General features: G+C 42.3%; 1 protein-coding gene across 1 annotated transcript in view; it reads right to left on the reverse strand.

Moving 5' to 3' along the window:
* Positions 1 to 11,303, reverse strand: part of LOC138266530 (probable cation-transporting ATPase 13A4) — a 93,156-nt gene extending 81,853 nt beyond the window's left edge. The window contains exon 1 of the mRNA XM_069215391.1: positions 11,135 to 11,303. Within this exon, the coding sequence (XP_069071492.1) occupies positions 11,135 to 11,303 (169 nt within the window). The remainder of the gene's footprint in view (positions 1 to 11,134) is intronic.
* Positions 11,304 to 20,901: the final 9,598 nt, after the last annotated feature.

Here is a 20,901-nt window from a genome sequence, read left to right on the forward strand (position 1 = left end):
TAAAGTCACTTGTTTGAATTGGCCCTTAATGACTATACTTTAACAATTTGTAATGCCCTTCAATGATTAGTGGTATTAAAGTTCAAGACTGATTCCACATAGGAGGGCGCACAACACTTAGACTTACCTTAGAAATCATACCTGTGTCTAAGAATTATATGCCTGAGCTAGATCCATGCCTTTGACATTTTGGGAGCTTACAGCCAAACTTCTGGTATGTCACCAGATACATAAAGCTTATGGATGTCTTCCGAATACCTGCCATAAGGAGGGTCATGCACTTCTATCGTTTATCATATGTAAACAGGATGAGAACCATAACCGCAGTAGCCCTCCACAGTACACTAAACATCTTCCTGAGAAGTCATCTTTATGCCCCTGGTCTCTTGTCCACCACAACTGATCTCATCTATGCCTCTCTTTCCCTATCTAAGGGCTACTAAGGATCTAAAGACTACTAGTTGCGAGAGCTGATGAAGTTGTTAAATTAACACTTTGGCCAATATTCTGGCCCAATTTAATTTTGTCTTTTAAATCTTGTGGAATAAAGCAGACTTTCTTGTGGAAAACAGGTTTATGAATCTGGCTATGAGAAAAAAGTGGAATGTTAGCTGATCTGTACGGGTGAGGCAGGAATCAGGGTGTGTGGCATGCTGCAGTGTATGGTGTGTGCGAATGTTTAGTCCAAAGGCTAATGGCCAAGAATACAACAGAATAATGTGAGGAATTCAAGGACCCTTACTACAATTAAATGTGTGATCAGCTAGGCAATTATCTTTTATCGGATAATTTCAATTTTTGGAGATACAAATACAATGCAATGCACTTCTATAGTGCACAGCTACCAGAAAGGTGTCCCAGAGTTCGTGGAAATAACTACCCAAAAGTCAGATCCATTAAGTAGAAGAGTTATTATAAGACTGAATCCAACAGAAGTGTTTTAGACCCTTCATGAAGATCTGCTCCAAAGGGCAGCTTCTAAGGGTAGGAGGAAGGGCGTTTCACAGTCTACCTGCCAGGTAAGCAAAGGAGTGACTACTGCTTCTGGACTTGTATACTCTAGGAATTAGAAACAATTTGTGGTGATTGGAGTGCAGGGCACATACTTGCAATGACAATTTGAACCGGCTCCTCATGTATTCATGACCTTTTTTATTCGAAATTCAGAATGCAAGAATGAGAGCCTTGAATTGTATTCTGCTCTTATTCAGAAGCCAATGGAGTTGCTGCAGTTGATTGGAAATTGAGATCCAAGGGGGAATCTTAAAGATCAGATGGGCCACTGCATTTTGAATGATTTGTAGGCATTGGATCAAAACATTCAGGAGGCCTAAATTTAAATAATGCAGTTTCAAAGTAATCAGGGCTTTAATCTGTGGCTCAAAAGTGAGTTCTGAGTCAAATTTGACACCCAAATTCCTAACTACCCGGGAAGGGCAAGGTGGAGGTCCCATTTCAGGAGGCTACCATAGGCCAGAATCTAGAGTAGATTTAGCGCTAAAGAAAAGTATCTCAGTCTTATTTGAATTAAGTTTTAGGGAACTGGGATGCATCTGATCCATAACCAATTTCAGACCAACTTTGATTGAACGCAAGGTGGACTGGACCTTTTCCTGGAAAGCCAGAAAGAGTTGCGTATCATCTGCATATGACACTAACTTCACCCCCAAAGGTTCTACAAGTTGGGCCAAGGGTGCTATGTATACATTAAAAAGAGGAGGGCTGAGGGCACCCCTGAGGAACTCCACAATTCAGAGGCTTAGCATCTGAAGTGAAGGGTGGGAGAAAATTAGCCATAAAAGACGTAAGCCACAGTAAAGCTAGACGGGCAATGCCAGATCTTCCCTGCCGTTAAAGCAGAGCAGTGTGCGGAGCCGTGTTGAATGCCACAGAAAGATCTAAAAGCACTAGCATAACCTGGGTGTTACTGTCATTGTTAACTTTGATGAATTCTGAAACTTCAAGAAGAGCAGTTTCAGTACTGTAACCAGGTCTGAAACCTGATTGGGAAATGAAGAGTATATGGTTATGCTCCAAAAAGGCTGATATCTGCCTATTAAAATAACAGCATAAAGAACATGTCCTGTCAACGTGGCGTTTCAGTGGCTATCAACATTATTTATACCATCGTCCTGGGGACATATTAAAATAACAAGTTTCACCAGAGAGGGAGGAGTGAAATGGGTCTATAATTGGTCAGGATCAGCTGCAGGTTTCTTAAGTAGAGGAAGTAGAAGGGCCTTCTGCCTGTTCAGAGGTACAATGGCCTCATCTAAGGAATAATGGCGTTAACCACCAGGATTGCTAATTTAAGAGTGGTCTGGGAACAAGGATCAAGAGGGGAACCTGACTTACAATTAGCAAGATCTGTGGCCAATGCTCCAAGGGAGATAAGAACAAAACGTGACAGTAAATGACCTGGGTGCTGGGGTGAGAGAGGGACCCGAAAAGGTAGAAGAGGTAAAAGGAATCCTGAATAATTTGGAGTTTGTCATAAAAAAATTGGAAAGGTCTTCACACAGCTTTGAAGAAGGAGTGAGAATACTTTTAGGAGTAAAAAAATTGCTACCCACTTTAAAAAGTTCCCTCTGCCTTACAAAGAAAATAAAAGAAATACAAACTTTATAAGCCAAGCAAATGGCTCTATGATACTCTTTAAGGGTAGACTGGTACAACCTTTCTGCATCTCTGTCATAGTTGGCTCTCCAGGCCCTTTTCAGCTTTTTACAACTGGATTTCTGTGCTCTTAATGCATCAGAGAACCAGGGAGCAGACAACCTTGTGCGCTTAGAACTGTAAAGTTTCTATGGTGCAATGGTATCAATCGCCTTTAACACCCAATTCTCAAACAAACTACATCCTGATTGAGTAAACTAGTCAAATGTAATGTTGTAGATTGGAGGGTTTCGATCAGACACAAGTCATTACCTTTATCTGGTCAGTATTTTGGACATCCCCGGGGCAGCAGGAGTTTGACACCTCAAAAGGGATTAGCACATGGTCAGTCCAGACCAAGTTTGCCACATGTTGAATCCCAACTATAAGAGGATTAGCCAAAAACAAGTTGAGGGTATGGCAAGCAGTGTGAGTGGGTATTTTAGCCAATTGTTCAAGGTTGAAGCCTTCTAAGGTACTCCCAAATTGCTGAGTCATTTTATCATAAAGATTATCCACATGAAGATTGACATCGCCTAGAACTATAAAATTAGCATGCAGAGAGGTAGGTGGTGTGACTTAGGGCTGTAAATCAGCATGCTTGATGTTGGAAAGGACGGGGACACAGTGATCGAAAATGACGATGTTATCCATAATGGTTAGTTTAAAAACTAAACAGTGGAGTGATGAACGATGTATAATCACAAGCCCACCACCAATTTAGTTCTCACGATCAAGATGTTTGAAAGAAATTCCCTAAGGAATAGCTAGGGCAATATTAGACACTGAACTGGCCTTGAGCCAAGACTCCATAAGAAACAAGGTGTCTTAGTTGTTATCGATCAATAAGGTCAAGGTAGAGAGTGAAAGTTTAGAAGCCCAGCCCTAAGAGATCTTTTTGTCCCAGGAGAAGGGATATAGTTAATATTATTACTAGGGGCAATAGGTTTATAAGAACTATGGGAAGAAGAGAGCACCCCGTAACCTAAGCACTAAAGGGAACTTGCACAGCAGGCACATAGAATCCATTTCAAATTAGCTGTGTGAAATGCATCAAGAAGCAAGCAATGTTTGGGACGGAAGGCAAGCAACTCCTCCGAGGAATATTTAACTAAGAAAGATTGTTGGGAGGACTAACCGTTAGCAGGGCTGGTGTCAGACGTGGCTGGGATGTGGACGGGCACAGATGGGCTTGCCTTAGGCATGCCTTCGGCACACCATTGGCGCACCTGCTGCACACATCTGCTGCAGGCCCGGTCCATCAGCTGTTCAAGTAGCATGAGAAGATGTAGCCACTAAAGGGCATCCTGCAGAAAAAATGGCGGCCCTTGATGGAAATGCAAAAGTAGAAAAATTAGCCCGTAATCTCACTTCAAACAGAATGACCCAGTATGCTACTAGACTTGAGCAATCGTGGTGCCACACCAGCCCCAAAACTAAAAGCAGTTTCCCCTAAAAACCTATCAGCCAAGCTCAGACAGATTCAATATGAAATGTAACGGATGGCACAATCAGCATTTAATTGACAACAATGGGCAGGCTGCTGATGGAGATTTTAGACCTTCTCCTCCAACAATCTAAGGTCTTTGTGTGTGGAATGTTTTAGCAATATTACCTCATTCCTGCTTAGGCACATACCTGCCTCTAAAGTCCATCTAAATCATTCTAGGTTTAGTAGCAGGGACTTGAAGTAAACTGAGAAACTCAATTCATTTTTTACTTGCAATGGTGAAAATAAGGGACTTTGATACTACTAACTTTATATCTCACATCCTGCTATGATTTTCCCAGTATATCTTTATCGGTTTTGTAATTCAACATACATTAATCATTAGACAATTATCATCACAGCTATAATCTCCACATGATGGCACTCCTGTAGTGAGCACCACCAAGAAAATAACAACAGTTTGTGTTGCAGACTCTCTAGGAAGTAACACGACTTATCAAAATACAATCATTAGTTTAACTTATAAGAAAAATAACCAAGTGTGGACTTGCATCAACCCAGGACCATAACCTTGTAATATGCCAGGTGGCTTGTCTACGTTCTGAAACAACTGAACAGTCATTTTACAACAGGAGTGATGAACCAAACACTTACATTTCACCCTCTGTGGCCCACTGATCCTCGGATACCTTGAGGCCCAGGCACTACTTCCACCAACGTTTAAGTACCCAGAAGGTTTGCTTCATATAGGCAGGTGATAGCGTTTAGTCACGAACTGTGCTGTCGAAATTACATGAAGACGCTGGGAGATTTTAGGTTGCTCATGTCCAGTGCCTCAATGTCAAATGCAATGTGTTATATAGCAAAAACTTACCTGGACCAACATCATCTACTACTATCAAGATATCAAAAGACCTTGAGCCCGGATTTAAGAGGGCCTAGCACCTCCTTGCGCCACATTAGCGTAATTGACTCTAATGTGGCCCAACAAGGCCAAATTTGTGTGCCACATTTACAAAGTGGCGCAATGCATGCATTGCACCACTTTGTAACCCCTAAGAGATTCCATTGTGCCATCTTTAGTGACTATTTTTAACACCTGCACAGAGCAGGCATTAAAAGGGGGCATACGATTGTTTTCAAAGGGCCCCTATGAACTCTGCAGGATTAGTGCCAAAAGTTTGGTGCTAATCCTGCACAGTACATCAATAGCATCAAAGGGTTTGACGCTATTGCCCCTACCCTGCACCGTGGAGCGCCATATATTAAATATGACACACACATGGTAGCAGTAGGTGGGCGCTAAGGGGTGCAAGAAAAGCTGCGCTGCATTGGATGCAGCACCATTTTTCTTTAATTCAGGTCTTAGTGTCTCTTCCACAAACATGGCGCCCCAAACCTGAATGCCAACATCTGACCACCAGGGACAAGTATCATGTGTCAAAGACAGGTTTGAGCATCCAGGAAGAAACCACAAAGGCAATTTCCGCATGTACGTTGGCCTCTCTGTCTTTCCCTGGACATATTTTTTCCAATACTAGCATGCTTCTCTCAGAAGAATGTGGTCTCTAGTATGGGTCCTGTCCTGTCCCACCAGCAATTTCTGCATAGGGTTCTCCTATCCACCACAGAGGACACTGGAGTGCCACCACAAAATATAATTTATAATTTGGGGATCCTATGCCTCATTCCCTTAGTGGAGATATGCTTTCATGATTGCCACCTTATGTCTTCATTTTCCCCCTATAAAAGAGGTAAGCAGGGATTGTCAAGCTTGCAAAAAAGGTTGTTTAGATTAGCACTGGTAAGGCAGAAAAAAATCCAAGAGTCTGGGCACTAGCAGCATTTTGGAGACTGCTACCTGACCCATTGTTGATGGTGGTAGCACATTCCAGTACGACAGCAACTGCCAAATCTATGTAATTGCCTGACCCAGGTTACCGTCTATTAAGTCTTTCTTACCATGATATACATTAACACCTGAATATTTGATTGTGTCCAGTGTTAGGCAAAGGTTTACTTTATGGAGATGCGTCCAGTGCAGTCTCTTAGTCAATGGGAATAAGCAGGATTTTTCCTAACTGGCTCTTAACCCTGATAATTCCCTCATGAAGATATAATAATTGGTCATCCGTATATAGGGACACAATATGCCGATCATTCTACCTTAATTCTGGACCTTGAGCACACATTGCACATGCCAGAGGGCTCAATGGTCAGCACGAAAATTCAAAGTGAGAAAGGAAAACCCTGCCACTACCAATCTAGATGGCCAGCAAATTTACCTTACCCATGTGGACTATTGGCGCTGGTTCTGTGTATAGAGGCTGTACCCACTGTAGAAATTCCAAGCCCAAACCCAAATGTTGCAACACTTCCGTTAAATAAGGCCAACTCAGTCTATTGAAAGACTTTTTGATATCTATTGAACCCAACCAATGTTGCCCCTTGGCCATATAGACCGTTCCATAATCCTGAATAATATTTTTAAAAAAGTAATCCTACCAGGATTAAAACCATTTTGGTCACTATGCATAATTGGTAACAATCAATTAGGCAATACTTTCACTAATATTTTATAGTCTAGGTTTAGTACTGAAAGCAGGCAATAAGAGCTCACAGTGAGGGGATCTTGGTCCATTTCTGGAAGAACAACTATTAATGCTTCCTGCAGAGAGGCAGGTAAAGCCTCACAGCTTAATTCACAAAGGTAAACACATTTCTGGGTATATATATTCACAGCTGTTTACTATTCAGAAAGTGATTTATGAGCAGTATCCCTATGAGTGTGAAGTCCACAGACTCCACCTTAAAGGCATTCTACTCTGTCAATATATCCAATCGCATCCCATTATTCTCAGTAAAATATGTTCTATGTGCTCCCCAATTGTGAACCTAATCAGCGGTTCTTGAAGTATCTCTAGCAAACGTTCCACATAGATATGAGGGGGAAATGGCCACCCCAAGTAAATGTCAAGTCAAAAGGATGCACGCCAGATATTCTGTATCAACCACCCTCTCAACATGTGTAATATTTCAGTAACAGGTCTATTTGTGTGTGTAAATCATGCAATCCTACAAACAAAGAAAATTTCTGTATTCCGGGTGGACACCTCTCCACATATCAGTCACCATAACCTCTTTTGGCCCTTTCTGTACATGTCATGTTGCTACCAATGATTGGGTTCAGGCACAGGTGGAACTGAATGGTCCAAGTCTACATCCAGTATCCGGTTAGAATCACTTCCCCAGAAACATGGCGATTGTGAATTGGAAAGTAAGATACAAGGTAACGGTGGTCAGAGCAGCAGCAAGATTCACACTCAGGGAATATACCATCAACAAGAAGAGCCCTTTTCCATCCAACAGTCCAACAGTCCCTTCAACACCACAAATCTACCCTCCAATTCATGTAGGATTTATGGTGCAACCTAAAAAAGGCCCCCTTGGCATAATTTGAATAAGTGGTCCCTACTATTGTACACAACTATCTATTTTTTAATTTGGATAACTCTGGAGCTGTTAAGTGTGTTTCTGTAAACATGCTAACTGCATGTTACAGTGCTTGTTTTTGGCTTTTATCATGTATCTTTTGGTGGGTGGAGCCATGTCCCTTACGTTACTAGTAAGTATATTATATCTGGAGAGGACCCTCTATCATATCTAGCCATACAGCAAAGAGTTAAAGTAAATAATTTCTACATATCACTTTTCTTTACCACAAAGCATACCCATCTGTGTATACAAATACAACAAATGAACTAAGAAACTTGGGGCAAGATTTACAAGGCCCTATTGCCACTGGAGCATCACTTTTTGTGACACTCTGGTGGTGCAATGCCCTAGGCTGTATTTACAAGGTGGCGTTAACACATAGGACTTTGCATGAAAAGGGCGTGCAATGGGTGTTGCTGTGAGAGAACCACAGCAAATGTACACGTTTTCGTAAACCTGAGGCAGCACCACAATCTAACGACACCCGAAGGTTTGGGATTTTACAATAACTACAGAGTATAAAGATTTTTTGGAGCAAACAGGAGACAGGACAGATGACGGGCATGGAATTGTTCATAAATTGACAAATGATGTGTACCTTTTGAAATTAATTGTGGCAATTGGTTTGGAATAAAGAGGAGTGCATGTGTCAGCCCATCCCCACTACGGAGGTGTGGGTGATATGTGATTCCTTTGGCTGAGGTGATCGATGCACTGGTTCTATAAGTCTTACCTTTGTCTCGTCTTATGACAGATTGTTTTAGGTTGTTCCTTTCCATTGTGAGTACTGATAAAGACCAGCATTTTAGGCTAGAATTAGTCCTATTCCTTTTGGAGGGTCGAAACTTGGACGATTATATTGAGCCTGGATTGGTTCATGGAGACTATAAAAGGGCAATTTTGATTAGGACATTTTAGCCTTTGGGAATGTGATGTATATTCTGTTGATTGTAAAATGGTCAACATACAGGCTTCTATGTACATAATCTTCATATAGTATTCAAAATTGATTTCTTCTTTTGTATTTTATCTCTTGTTTTCCTTGTTCACAAGCACTTTTCCTGAACATGTCTGTTATCCTTTTGGCAATTTTCTGTCATGGGGCAACTATATTTTAACCAGTGATTTATAATAATGTATGATGATATAATAATTAAATTTCATATTTATATACTAATCAATTTATGGACTTTTTTTTAGATAATTTATGTTGTTTGAGCTGCATGTATATGATAGAATTCATAGAGCTGATTTTTCTGGATTTGAAATAGAATCCTTTGCCATTTCGACCATTGTATATTTGCAAAGTGGCACAATGCATGCATTGCACCACTTTATAACCCCTTGCTGCACATTATGCCTGTGCCAGGCATAACGCATGCCAAGGGGTGTTCTCCTGTTAGGGGGACTGCAAAAATGTTTAGTGGCTATTTCTAATGCCTGCACAGCACAGACATTAAAAGGTGGCATCCCATTGTTTTCAACGGGCCCCAATGTACTCTGCAGGATTAGGCGGTAGGAGGGCACTAAGAGGCGTAATAAAAGGGGCACTGTATTGGATGCAGCACCACTTTTCTTAAATTCGGGCCATAGTTCAGTAAATGGAATATCATCAGTGGATTCTCCTTAGGTATTACCATTTCCCCCAGAAACATGTGGCTTTTCATACTGCCCAACTCTAAATTAGGATTTTGGACGATCTATTACTAGAGGTACAACAAAGCCCCTCCACATCTCTGAATCAACTTTGGAAGAATATGGAACTCAGAGGAACCACAAGGACATCAATCCTTTGAAAGAAAAATAGATAAAGGGTACTGAAATCATGGCTGGTGGATGTAGCTGGAAGACGAAAAGCTGATATGATAGATGAAGCGAGTTACAGAAACACAAAAAATCCAATATATGCATTGGGCTAGAATGTGAGAGTTGAGGTGAAAGGATGGAATAAAAAGGGAACAGAGGGAGGAACACCAGAGGCAGGAGAGAATGAATGTCCATATGTGCAGGTGAGCGAAAGCATGAGCACAGATAATATATAACAAATTAAATTGCAGCTAGAGTTGAAGTGAGTTGTTGTACCATGTCAAGCAAATTTGAATTATGTCTCTTTACACAGCATAAAAATGATCCAGTACCAAGTTGTCTTACATTCTCACGATATGGCCTTGAGAGATGCTTCTGTAGATCCATAAAAGCGTTAGATGTGTATAGACATTGATATCGGACGTTCAGCAGGGAGTTTCTGGCCACCTAACGGGGGCGGCAGAAGCCTCAATGCGAACAGGAAAGTCAGTGACCTACAGCAAGCAAGAATGTTTGGGAGGTGAAATAGAATTGGAGTATCAATGGTCTGAGGATAAGAAGGAACTTCATGGCCCTAAGTGGAGCAGAAGCTTTGAAGCTTTGATGATAAATGCCCCTACAAGTATCCCTGAGAAGTAACCTCTGGTCATCTGATTGGGACAGGGATCCCAATTAAACAACAGTGAAAAGAAGAGATGGGAACCTGTTGGTGAGCAGGAGCTATTAGGGCAAGCAGGAACTTTTAAGACGTGAAAGTGAGCAAGGCTTTGGGGAATTGAGAGTGAGCACAAACTTCAGGAAGTTGAGAGTGAGGTCAAGGTAAGGGACCTAAATGAAGCAATGTCTCGGAAGCAAATGTTCAACCCCAGTGCTCACTGGGAACGTTGATGGTGAGTAGGATCTTCAGAGATATAGCACTGACAATGAGCCTTTTGCCCTTAGGGTGAGCAGAACTGAAAGGGAACTACACAGACATACAAGCTTTTCAAAATCCCATGGTGAACACTGTTTCCAAGGAAATGAGGGTACCCTGAAGCTTCTAGGTAAGAGTCATAACAAGCTACTGTGCCTAAGGGTACCAGTGACATTAGGTGACCAGAAAATCAGATGGAATCCAAAGGCTTCTGATAATAAGTTAGAACCTTAGGGATCTGAGACTGAGCAGGATCTTCAGGGGACAGAACACTGGAAATGGTATTAAGGGTCCTATTGGTAAGAGGATAGTTTAAAGACCAACTGATGGCCATGAAAATCTTCAAGGCCTTAGGTTGAAGAGACATGGGTCGATTAGGGTGAACAGAAGATTACAAACTTAAGGATGAGTATGAAACTCTGAGGTCATGTTGGTCATTGGCAAGTGAGAATCCTTAAGAATGACTAGGAGATTTAAGACCGAAGGGCTTAGGAATCTACGAGTGAGCAACAGATTAAGGCACCTGAGTGTAAGAAGATTTATTGACTTGAAAGTATGTGCCAGAAGACTTTGGGTGATCTGCAATGGAATAATGGTGTTTCCAGTCTTGGATAATGTTGCTGGCCCTAGAGTCCTTAAAAAGCCTAATTTACCAGATTGTTCCCCAACTTAAATCCCTGATACTACCCACAAAATGTTTCATCAAGGGTTCTAATTTGCCCATGTGGCCTTTTTGGGTACCTGGGCCAAATTTTGTTCCCAACTCAACCCTGCCTTTAAGTGAGTTTTTTTGTATCTGCTCGGAGCAGACATACCTCCAGCACCATAGTAGTCCTGGGGGAAAACTCTGCTCCGATGGCGAAGTTTGTGGAATTCGACAACGCCGCATTCCACAGAGAATGCTGAGTTACTGATAGGCTCCGCACTCTGCAATATAGCAGAGTTTATTCTGTTTTTTCCCTTTTGGTACGTGATTTCTCCCATTTCGCGTGTAAGAAGAGAGACTTCCGGTCTTTTGCAAGCACAAACAAGATGTTTTACCCACTCGCAAGAGTTAGCATCACACCAGCAACTTCCGGGGCATCTTTTTCGATGTAGGCAAGCGTAAGTGAGCACGATCGACTGCTGCTGCAACCTGGCGAAGCTGAAGGAGATAAATTCTGCAACTTTGAGTGAAAAATATTCTCTAATTGACCGTTCGCATTGATAGTGTTGTGCGAGGAGTACTTTTTTCTTATTTCCTTTTCCAACAATAGGAAGCACCCCAGAGACTCTAACTTCCTATTCCTGTCCAGCAGGCTCCTTCCACTGCTTTGTCCATCTCCTGGTCACTTTTTACTTGGATTTTGAGCTGGAAGGATAACTTTTTTAAGTCTCCTGTATATATCATTGGACTTAAGGACTGTTGTATTAGAGATTTCACAAGTAAGTTAAAAGCACTTGTATAAGGATCTTGTACAACTTGTTTGTTTGATAGAGGGCAAGCACTAGGATTTATCTGTACTTTTATTCAATTTGTAAAATTTATTGTGGTGGGAGGCCTGCATTTGAGGCCTAGTTATAATTTTACTTCTAATTTATGTTCTACTAAAAGAACATGTTTTACAGTTCACTACATTTTCTCCATGATTTGTTTTGTAAATTTGCAATATTCATTACATTGAATCTTAATGTTAAGTGGTTTAGTCTGCTAATGGAATAGGCCTTCCAGCTGTAGGCCCAGTATTAGACATAGGTGCATGATGAAAAAACAACTGTTTGTGGTGTCAGTGGAACTGAAACACCATGATGTCATTGGATTAAAGATAATAAAATGTTGTTTGGCGGTATTTCACTTTTTCTTTTTTCTGTAAACGGTGTATGGTGGGGTTATAGTACTTGATGCCTTTGAATGATGTGTGTTGTTGTAAAATGTTAGCCTCTTTAATTTTAGTTTTTGGAATTACTAATATTGACTTACTGTTGTTTTTTAACTCCTGTACCAATACCTTCTTTGTCTGGCCAGTGAATGAGAGTGTTCTCACAGGCCACCATGTGTCTTTGTTCTCCATGCCATGTGGCCAGTGGCCCTTTTTGTATAGTCAAAATTATAGTCCTATACCACTATGTGTTTTTTGTTTTCTCTTCATCCTGCTTGTTGTTTGAAGTGACTGGTGGGCATTTTGTTTAGGCAGCCAGTAGCACTGCATGTGCTTTTCTTTGTTGTGGTGGCCATGCCTCCTTGCTGGTTGTTGTTTGACCATGTGGCTGGCAGCCATTTTGTGTATGCAACCTGTGTGCTTTAGACCTGCATATGTTCTTCTTTGTTGTGGTTGGCATGCCTCCTTGCAGGTTGTTGTTTGGACCATGTGGTTTGTGGACATTTTGTGTAGGCAGCTTAGGGCTGCATGTGTTCTTCTTTGTTGTGGTGGCCATGCCTCCTTGCTGGTTGTGTTTAACCATGTGGCTGGCAGCCATTTTATGTAGGCAGCTTAGGGCTGCATGTTTTCTTCTTTGGTGTGGTGGCCATGCTTTTCTGCTAGTTGTTGTTCGACCATGTGGCTGACAGCCATTTTGTGTATGCAACCTGTGCGCTTTAGGCCTGCATATGTTCTTCTTTGTTGTGGTGGCCGTGCCTCCTTGCAGGTTGTTGTTTGACCATGTGGCTGGCAAGCCATTTTGTGTAAGCAGCCAGTGGGCATAGGGCTGCATGTCTTCCTTCTTGTCGTGGCCATGCCTCCTTGCTGGTTGTTGTTTGACCATGTGGCTGGCGGCCAATTTCTATAGGCAGCCAGTGTGTTTTAGGCCTACAAGTGTTCTTCTTTTTCGTGGTGGCCATGCCTCCTTGCTGGTTGTTGCTTGACCAGGTGTCTGGTGGCTATTTTGTGGAGGCAGCCAGTGTGCTTTAGGCCTGCATGTGTTCTTCTTTGTTGTGGTGGCCATGCCTCCTTGCTGGTTGTTATATGACCATGTGGCTGGCAGCCATTTTGTGTGTTGTTCCGGGCCTAGTAGGTCAATGCCTATTACTAACTGTACTGTATGAACAGGTTTTTATATTTATTATATATTTTTTTTGCATTTTTCACCTCCACCACTCCCTGCCTCCCAAATCCCTGTGGTTTTTCATGCTAGTCCCCTTCCCCTGGTACAGCTAAAAGAGGTATCTGAAATGTACACTGATGTGAATAAAAAAACAGATATGCAGGGTTCGGCAAAGAGCTTAATCCTTCGCTTATCTGTTAATACAAGGCTTCAAGGAGATATTGGGCCTCATTACAACCCTGGTGGTCAAAGACAGCCAGGGCTGTTCTGACGATTGCACCGCCAACAGGTTGGCGGTGCAATCCTGCTAATTACGACTGCGGCGGAAGTGCCGCGGTCGCACTGCCGGGACAGGCGGTTTACCGCCACGTTGGTCCTGACGGTTGTAATTCCCCAGGGCAGTGCTGCCCAGGGGATTACTAGTCCCCCTCCCACCAGCCTTTTCATGGCGGTAGGAACCGCCATGAAAAGGCTGGCGGAAAGGGGAGTCACGGGGCCCCCTGCCACAGCCCCATGGAGCTTTTCACTGTCTGCATAGCAGACAGTGAAAAGCGCGACGGGTGCAACTGCACCCGTCGCACCACCGCAACACCGCCGGCTCCATTTGGAGCCGGCTCCCATGTTGCGGCTGACATCCCCACTGGGCCGGCGGTCGGAAACTAGGTTTCCGCCCGCCGGCCCAGCTGGGATCTCGTAATGGCCACCACGGGAGTGCGGCCGTACGGCGGTTACAACTTGGCAGGCGGCGGTTGCCGCCCGCCAATGTTGTAATGAGGGCCATTGTGTCTTACAAACATTACATCTGTGCAACAATTTTCGACCCACAGTACACAAAATTATTGTCCACTTTCATTCCTTTTTCTGATGGTGATGTTTCAAACTATAAGGCATGGATGGCAGAGCAAGCCAGAGACCTAGAAAAAGAATAGCTGGAAATTAGGCCCACTAACAGGAAGAAGTTCTGGGGTGCTGCCTACAACTTACATAGAGCCTGTGGACAGTGCTGTTGGTTCACAGCAGCCAAAATCAACACCAGCAACAACAACAGGAACAAGACCTGCAGCCCCAAATCTGCCTTTGATTGGTTTCGAAAGGCAAGGCTTCAATCCACTGCAGAGGAGAAGGATAAAGAGCTTGAGCAAGGTGGAGCACCAATGACTATTGAGAGGATGGTCCAGGCCTACCTGGATGTCCCAACGAAGATCTATCTGGATCAAAACCCATAGGAGTATTGGTATGGGAAGAGGCGCCAATTGGCAGTGTTCAGCAGGCTGGCAATAAAGTATCTGGCTAACCCTGTAGCCAGTATGTCTGCTGAACGTGTGTTCAGTGCAGCTGGTCTAGTTGTGACCGTGAGAAGGACCAGTCTCTCTCCCAAAAACATCAAGAGATTGACCATGATCAAAATGAATCGGCACTTTATACCACCAAATTACAGCATACCTGGAGTACAACAGGAGGTGGATGAGGGTGCTGATTGGTCGGACTCAGGTCATGATAGTGTGTTAGCTGGGTGAACCACCTGAGTTTGAGGATGAACTCTACTTCCCTGACTAGACCTGGGGTAGTATTGAATTTTCTAGTTTCTACTATGAGCTGCTTTGAGAAAAAAAGAATAGCTACTTGGGAGAACCTTATTATTTTATATTGTTTGTTTCTGTCTAAATGACTAATGCACCGCATCTGTTTGAGGCACATGTATGGTCAATTGTAGTTGGACCAGTATGCATTGAAAAAGTCCCTAAACCCCCTAACATCACTTAAAGGAGATATGAGATATAATATCTGCCTCCTTTCTGTGTCTATCCTTTCTTTTGTCCCCTAGCAGGACTGCCCCAGATATCTGATATATAACTTACTGGCCAATGTGTGTTTTGTTTCCTGAATTGAAGAGAATCAGCAATGTGCCACTATACTTGATTGGAACAAGCAAGTAGTGGTATATGCCTCAACGATTGATAATTGTTTCAATTTTAAGAATTGAGATGGTTCGTGTGAGTCATGTCAAGTGGTAGCAGATAGTAAGAATGGCTTTTTTTATTGTTTAAATATACTACGCTGGCTTGTGTTTGTGTCATGATTGATTTACAATATTGGTGGCATAAAAAATAAAGTGTGATCATTTTTTACCTGAAGGTGATTTTTTTTCCCTTCCCCTTTGACACTTAGCAAGATTTGTTTTCTGGCGTTTTCACATGGCTTTGGTTTCTGGTGCTTTGGTTTCTGGTTCACATTTGTAAAAGAAGACCCGACCAGTCCATCTAGCTAAGAAACAAAATTCTAGGCCTGAAAAAAAAAATACTCAATGTTTCCCTTGTTGTTAAACAGTTACAGGTCACCCTATCTCAATTTGGTCGGGAGACTGTGACTCTTGGGAGCAGTTGGTATGGAGTTGGGCATATTAACCTTTAATCAGAGTCTGGAGGATGATGGAAGGAATCAGAGAGTGATTTGACAATTAAACAACTGCCAGAAGAAGGAAGTTAGCAACTTCATGGAAATGAACATGGTTGATGGGCGGATGAGTCTAAAAGGCCTATTTCAATCTGTGGACTGGTGGTGGGAGGTGTGTCAATTACTTGTTTTGGGAATTGCAATGCTGCTGTGTGTATCTGCTGGCTGGCTCAAACTTGAAGCCATGTGGTTGGGTTGGGGGCCTGTGGAAACTGGAGGAGACAGATGTGATGGATGATAATGACACATTATGCACTGCTCTCGGCTAAATGCTGTGATGAGCATGACAGTTGCAAGTTTGATCATCCTAATACATGTTGACACTTGTCTGTGATTGTTGGTGGATGATCACAAGGGTCTTTGCTCTTGCTCTGCCACCTCTAAGTCTTCTTGGTACACTACTTCTCATGAAGCTTACCTTACATTCCATCATTGATTCTACAATATCATGAGAATCATTTCTGTTTCACAATCCATAGGCTTTCTCTTCTCCTGCACCATAACACTCATGCTTACCTTATCAAACCTCTTCAGGCAGGCACACATGAAGATTGACGGGGCAATCCAAGAAGATTGCAGATGAACCACCCAGTTTGGTAATACAGACTAGTATCATTTTTCTTTCAATATTCCTTTTTTTAGAACTGTGTGTGTTAGCTTCACCCCATGATTAATTATATGTTCTATTTTGCAAACGTAACCAAACATTTTTAGATATCTACAACTTAGGTTTCACTGGGGCTGACAGTATATAAAGTAATCTGTGTCATATGTATTCATGTTTTTCTATTTCTCCCACAACAGGTTGCTGATCATTTCCCAGATGAATGTTGTGTTTGTGTAGTGTTTGTCTTTTTTCACACCTTTCCCAAATTACATTTCCCATCCATTCATCAACACTCAACCCTCTTTTACCGAGCTGTGTGATTGATTGAGGTGTTACTTAATAATTTACACCATTGATTAATCACATACTTGGTGGGGCGGATGTGGTAGAAGTAACCTCAACTCAGTGTGAAGGATCTTCATTTGAGTTCACCTAGATAGAGTCGGACCTCACTTGTGATGCCTTCACTGTTAATGCACAGGCATGCTACTATTACACCACCATGGTACCTTGAGAAACCATGCAGCCCTCACTTCATCCATTCAGGTGGGAGAATTATGGAGCATTGTTGTACTTTTAGTTTAGACAATATAATTGTCAATGGCAAATTTCTCCGCCCCACTACAATGGGTCAAATTTTGCAGAATGCACTACAGAGACTAGAGGAGTATTAAGACAAGGTTACCTAACTGCATAAAAAATTGTTATATACTATCAGCAGATTTGTAAAACATGCTGCACTAAGAGGAATACACTATCAGCAGATTTTGAAAACACGCTGCGTAAAAGCAGCAGTGGGAAGTAAAACACCCCAACAAAGACTTTAAGCACAAAGAACTGTAAATAACTATTTATTTTATACTGTCCCTAACAAAAAGAAGAATGAATACCCACCCTTCCACCCACAACTAGCCCACCCCATCAATGTTATAAATACAAAATGCCCATTTGTCCATGTTGACTTGAAGAATACAAAAAAAACATTAAAGTCCCCTAAAAACCCAATCCCACCCTCTCCACCCACAACAGGTCCCACCCACCAAATTAAAAGGTTAAAAAAGGGGCAGAGGAGGGCACTAAAAGTGAGCCGTGATTCTTCTGAGGAGCCTCTCCACACATGCCTGACAGGCCTCTAAATGCACCAGCCTCTGAAGGACGCGGCGTTGGAACACAGTCTCTGAGGGTGGGCAGCAGGGATGATACGATGGTGGGCGACTGCCTTGGCACTGCAGCAGAGGTGTTGCTGGGCTGGAGGTGCTGGGGCCTGGCTGGGATCCTGAATACTGGCAGCAATTATTGCTGCCTCATCCACCTCTTCCTCAAGGATCACTAGCCGCTGGTACTTGGCCCAAATGACCTCCAGCTTCTTCGGCACAGCTGAGCTGCTATTTCCTGTCGTGATGGTGGACAAGCAGGAATAGCTATATCAAGATATACAATTTTAAACAATGCTCTGAGCAAAACACTTAATTAAAATCATGAAGTGTAGTGGCACAGTAGCAGTACATTTGGTGGTCACCTCAGGACTTTCAATTTTAAGGTGATAACTGTCACAGCCATAATGTGCACAATGGAGTACAAGTATTCTCTCTCCTGTTGTGCTAAATTAATGGTGACATTGCTAGGTCAGCTGGCACCCTAGTCGTACCTGTTACTGCCTGCCAACCGGGCAGCTGTACTAGAACATTATTTTATTCTAATGGCCCTGGTATTCTTTGTCCCACAACTACAAGGCATATAAATACTAAGAATGAAACATGCCATATAGTATAATATAATCAATCATGCAGGCATCCTGTCTGCCATAAGTAGGCGGTGGGAAATGCAATGTACTGCAGTACAGGGAAAGGATTAGGGAATGGGATATAGATTGTATTTTGCACATTTGCATCATCACAGACTCTCCCATTCAGGAAAATCAAGGCACTTACTTATGGACCACTTTACTAACTGTCCTCATGCGCCTCCTCCACCACACTTTGTAGTGACAACTTTTTCCAAAATACTGCATTTGCTTTTCAGTAAGGAAAATAATCTTCTTAACATACTCAACTGCAGGGTAAGGTAGAGGGGATTAGGATGGGTAGGTAGAAAACACATTTTACACATCAATTAATTCCTGATCATGATCATCATCATGTGCCTAAGGTTTGACTGGTAGTGTGACTCACTTTTGTTGGCAAATGTTGAAAGGGAAAAATTGGAACATAATTTAATCCATTATGGAAGCCATAATGATTTATATTTATCAGTTGCCATGAAAAATGTGGCACAAGCAAAGATTGGATTTTACAAATAATTCAGAAGTCTGGGACAAAACATGAGAAAGATTAAAGGAGAGATGTAATAGGAAGTGACTGACACAGTGGGCATTGAAAGGAAAGGGAAACACACCTTTGCCATGCATTGAAAAGTGTTTTACACATTAACTTAACTTAAGCTGACAGACGCACACTGCACAGCCAACATTGCAGTGTCGATTTCGCCAAATTCAATAATGCTGCTGTTAGGTCATCATGGGTGGCACTGCTGAAAGGCCATAGTGAGGGAGGGAGGCGATGGTAAATGAATGCTGGGATAGATATTGCTTGCCTTGCCTAAAAAATACTGTGATTCAAGGGAATATTCTAAAATACCATCCAAACCTCTGCATCAAACCTTTGATAAAAACCATTACAAGCAAGTAAAGAATGCCCCTATCTAGAAGAGCTCCCTTGTTTCTTCATTCCAAATATTAATCTATTTATCATTGAAAATGTGCTCTTCTGGTACTCTTATTCTTCACCCTTGGCTTTGATACCCAACATTTAGGCTAAGCTTTACATTTTTTCATCCAGTCCTTCACCATTTAAAAACATTCCAAAAATGGCTCTCTACTAACCTTTCACCAACATCCATTTACCTAATAACCAGCCATGCATCCTGTCATCCATTCACCCATCCAAGAGCTCTAACCCAAATGAGGAGTTTGTTCACCCGTCCAGGCAAGCAATCCTTTCACCCATACCCTTTTACCCACCTGGGCTGGCATCCTTCACCCGTATACAGTTTCATCCATGCTTCAGCCACCCATGCATCCTATCATCCTCCTCATCACCCACCTATTTGATTATTATTATGCATCCTTTCATCCACACACACATCCCTTGACTCATATTATATTTCACCCATCCATTCTACTTCCATCCTTCCTTCAATATTCCAAAACACATCATAGTTCAAGTTCATTTTATAAACTTTAGTTTCCTGAGTTGCAGATAGAAGAGGCCAATATTGACTTAACTCCCACAATATATCTACAAAAGCAGGGTGTTGATGATTGAGTCAAAAACACTAGTACACCCTTGTAGTGACTATATTACTAATTGTCAACAGAGAAGCAATATGATTTACCACCACCGCAGAGATTCTCCCACATCCGCTCCCACAGCCACGTCGACGCTGTTGCTCCTGACCTCGGCACTGGTGGTTGGTGCGGCTAGGAAACAAATTACACAGTTTGGATGCCACATACTCCTCCCCCTATTGATTTTTTGTAATAGCAAAATACAACCGCAATACATCACTATATTTCACTTACAGAGTCTCTATTATCAAAATATCAGGTAGGCATTTTGTTGGTTGGCAATTTTTTAAAAGCCAGGTAGTCAAGTAAAACAAAAAAAGAAAATGGTAATGTTGGGTAAAAACTAGCTATCGATGAATCTGAGTTTTTCAAGAGAAATAAAACGATGCAAGAATTAGTCAATGAACCACATTTGGCCTTGGTCGACTAATGCGATGGGGCGATCCTCCTCATACTTCCAACCATGATGCACGGCCATCACTGCAAGTATACTAATAATACTTGGAACATTTTGGGATTACTAATAAATTGCAATTAATGATTTCTACAGTTCTCATCTCATTCTCAATCTTTCAATGCATAGATCGGATGCATGCAAAACTACTACTTATCTCTGGAAAATTGCTTGGCAGTCGGCACAGTATGAGCTGCAAAAAATAAAGGCACAGAGAAGTGAAAGGACATGCAAACTCACTAATACTAATATATTAACGATGACTATCTTAGACAGGGCAAAGGAGGAGTCTCTGCATTACTTCTTAATCAGCCCAAGCAAGCTCCAAAAACAAGTACAATTAGGTAGCGCCGAGCACCTGTCTAGATGACGATCATATAATATTATATTTGTAACATAGTTAACTTACGTGCGTCTGAACAGCATTCTTGGTATCTGGAAAGAAACTATTAGTATAGAACACACCTAATAATTAATTAGTACTCACCAAGCCCTGCAATCTCACTGCCTAGCTGGTCGAGCAGGTCCATCTCCTAATCTAGGATGTTGGTCCACCAGTGCGTCATCTGTTGCTGGGAGTGCCGGTCCCTAGAGCTTCATCGCACAGCCCAGCACACCCTCTCCCAGCGTTGCTGGCGCTCCCAGGGGCATTGCCCAGACCTGGGCCTGACACCTGCTGCCAAGGTGGAGAGGAGGTGGC

Source organism: Pleurodeles waltl, chromosome 11, assembly GCF_031143425.1.
Source record: "Pleurodeles waltl isolate 20211129_DDA chromosome 11, aPleWal1.hap1.20221129, whole genome shotgun sequence".
Lineage (NCBI taxonomy): Eukaryota > Metazoa > Chordata > Amphibia > Caudata > Salamandridae > Pleurodeles > Pleurodeles waltl.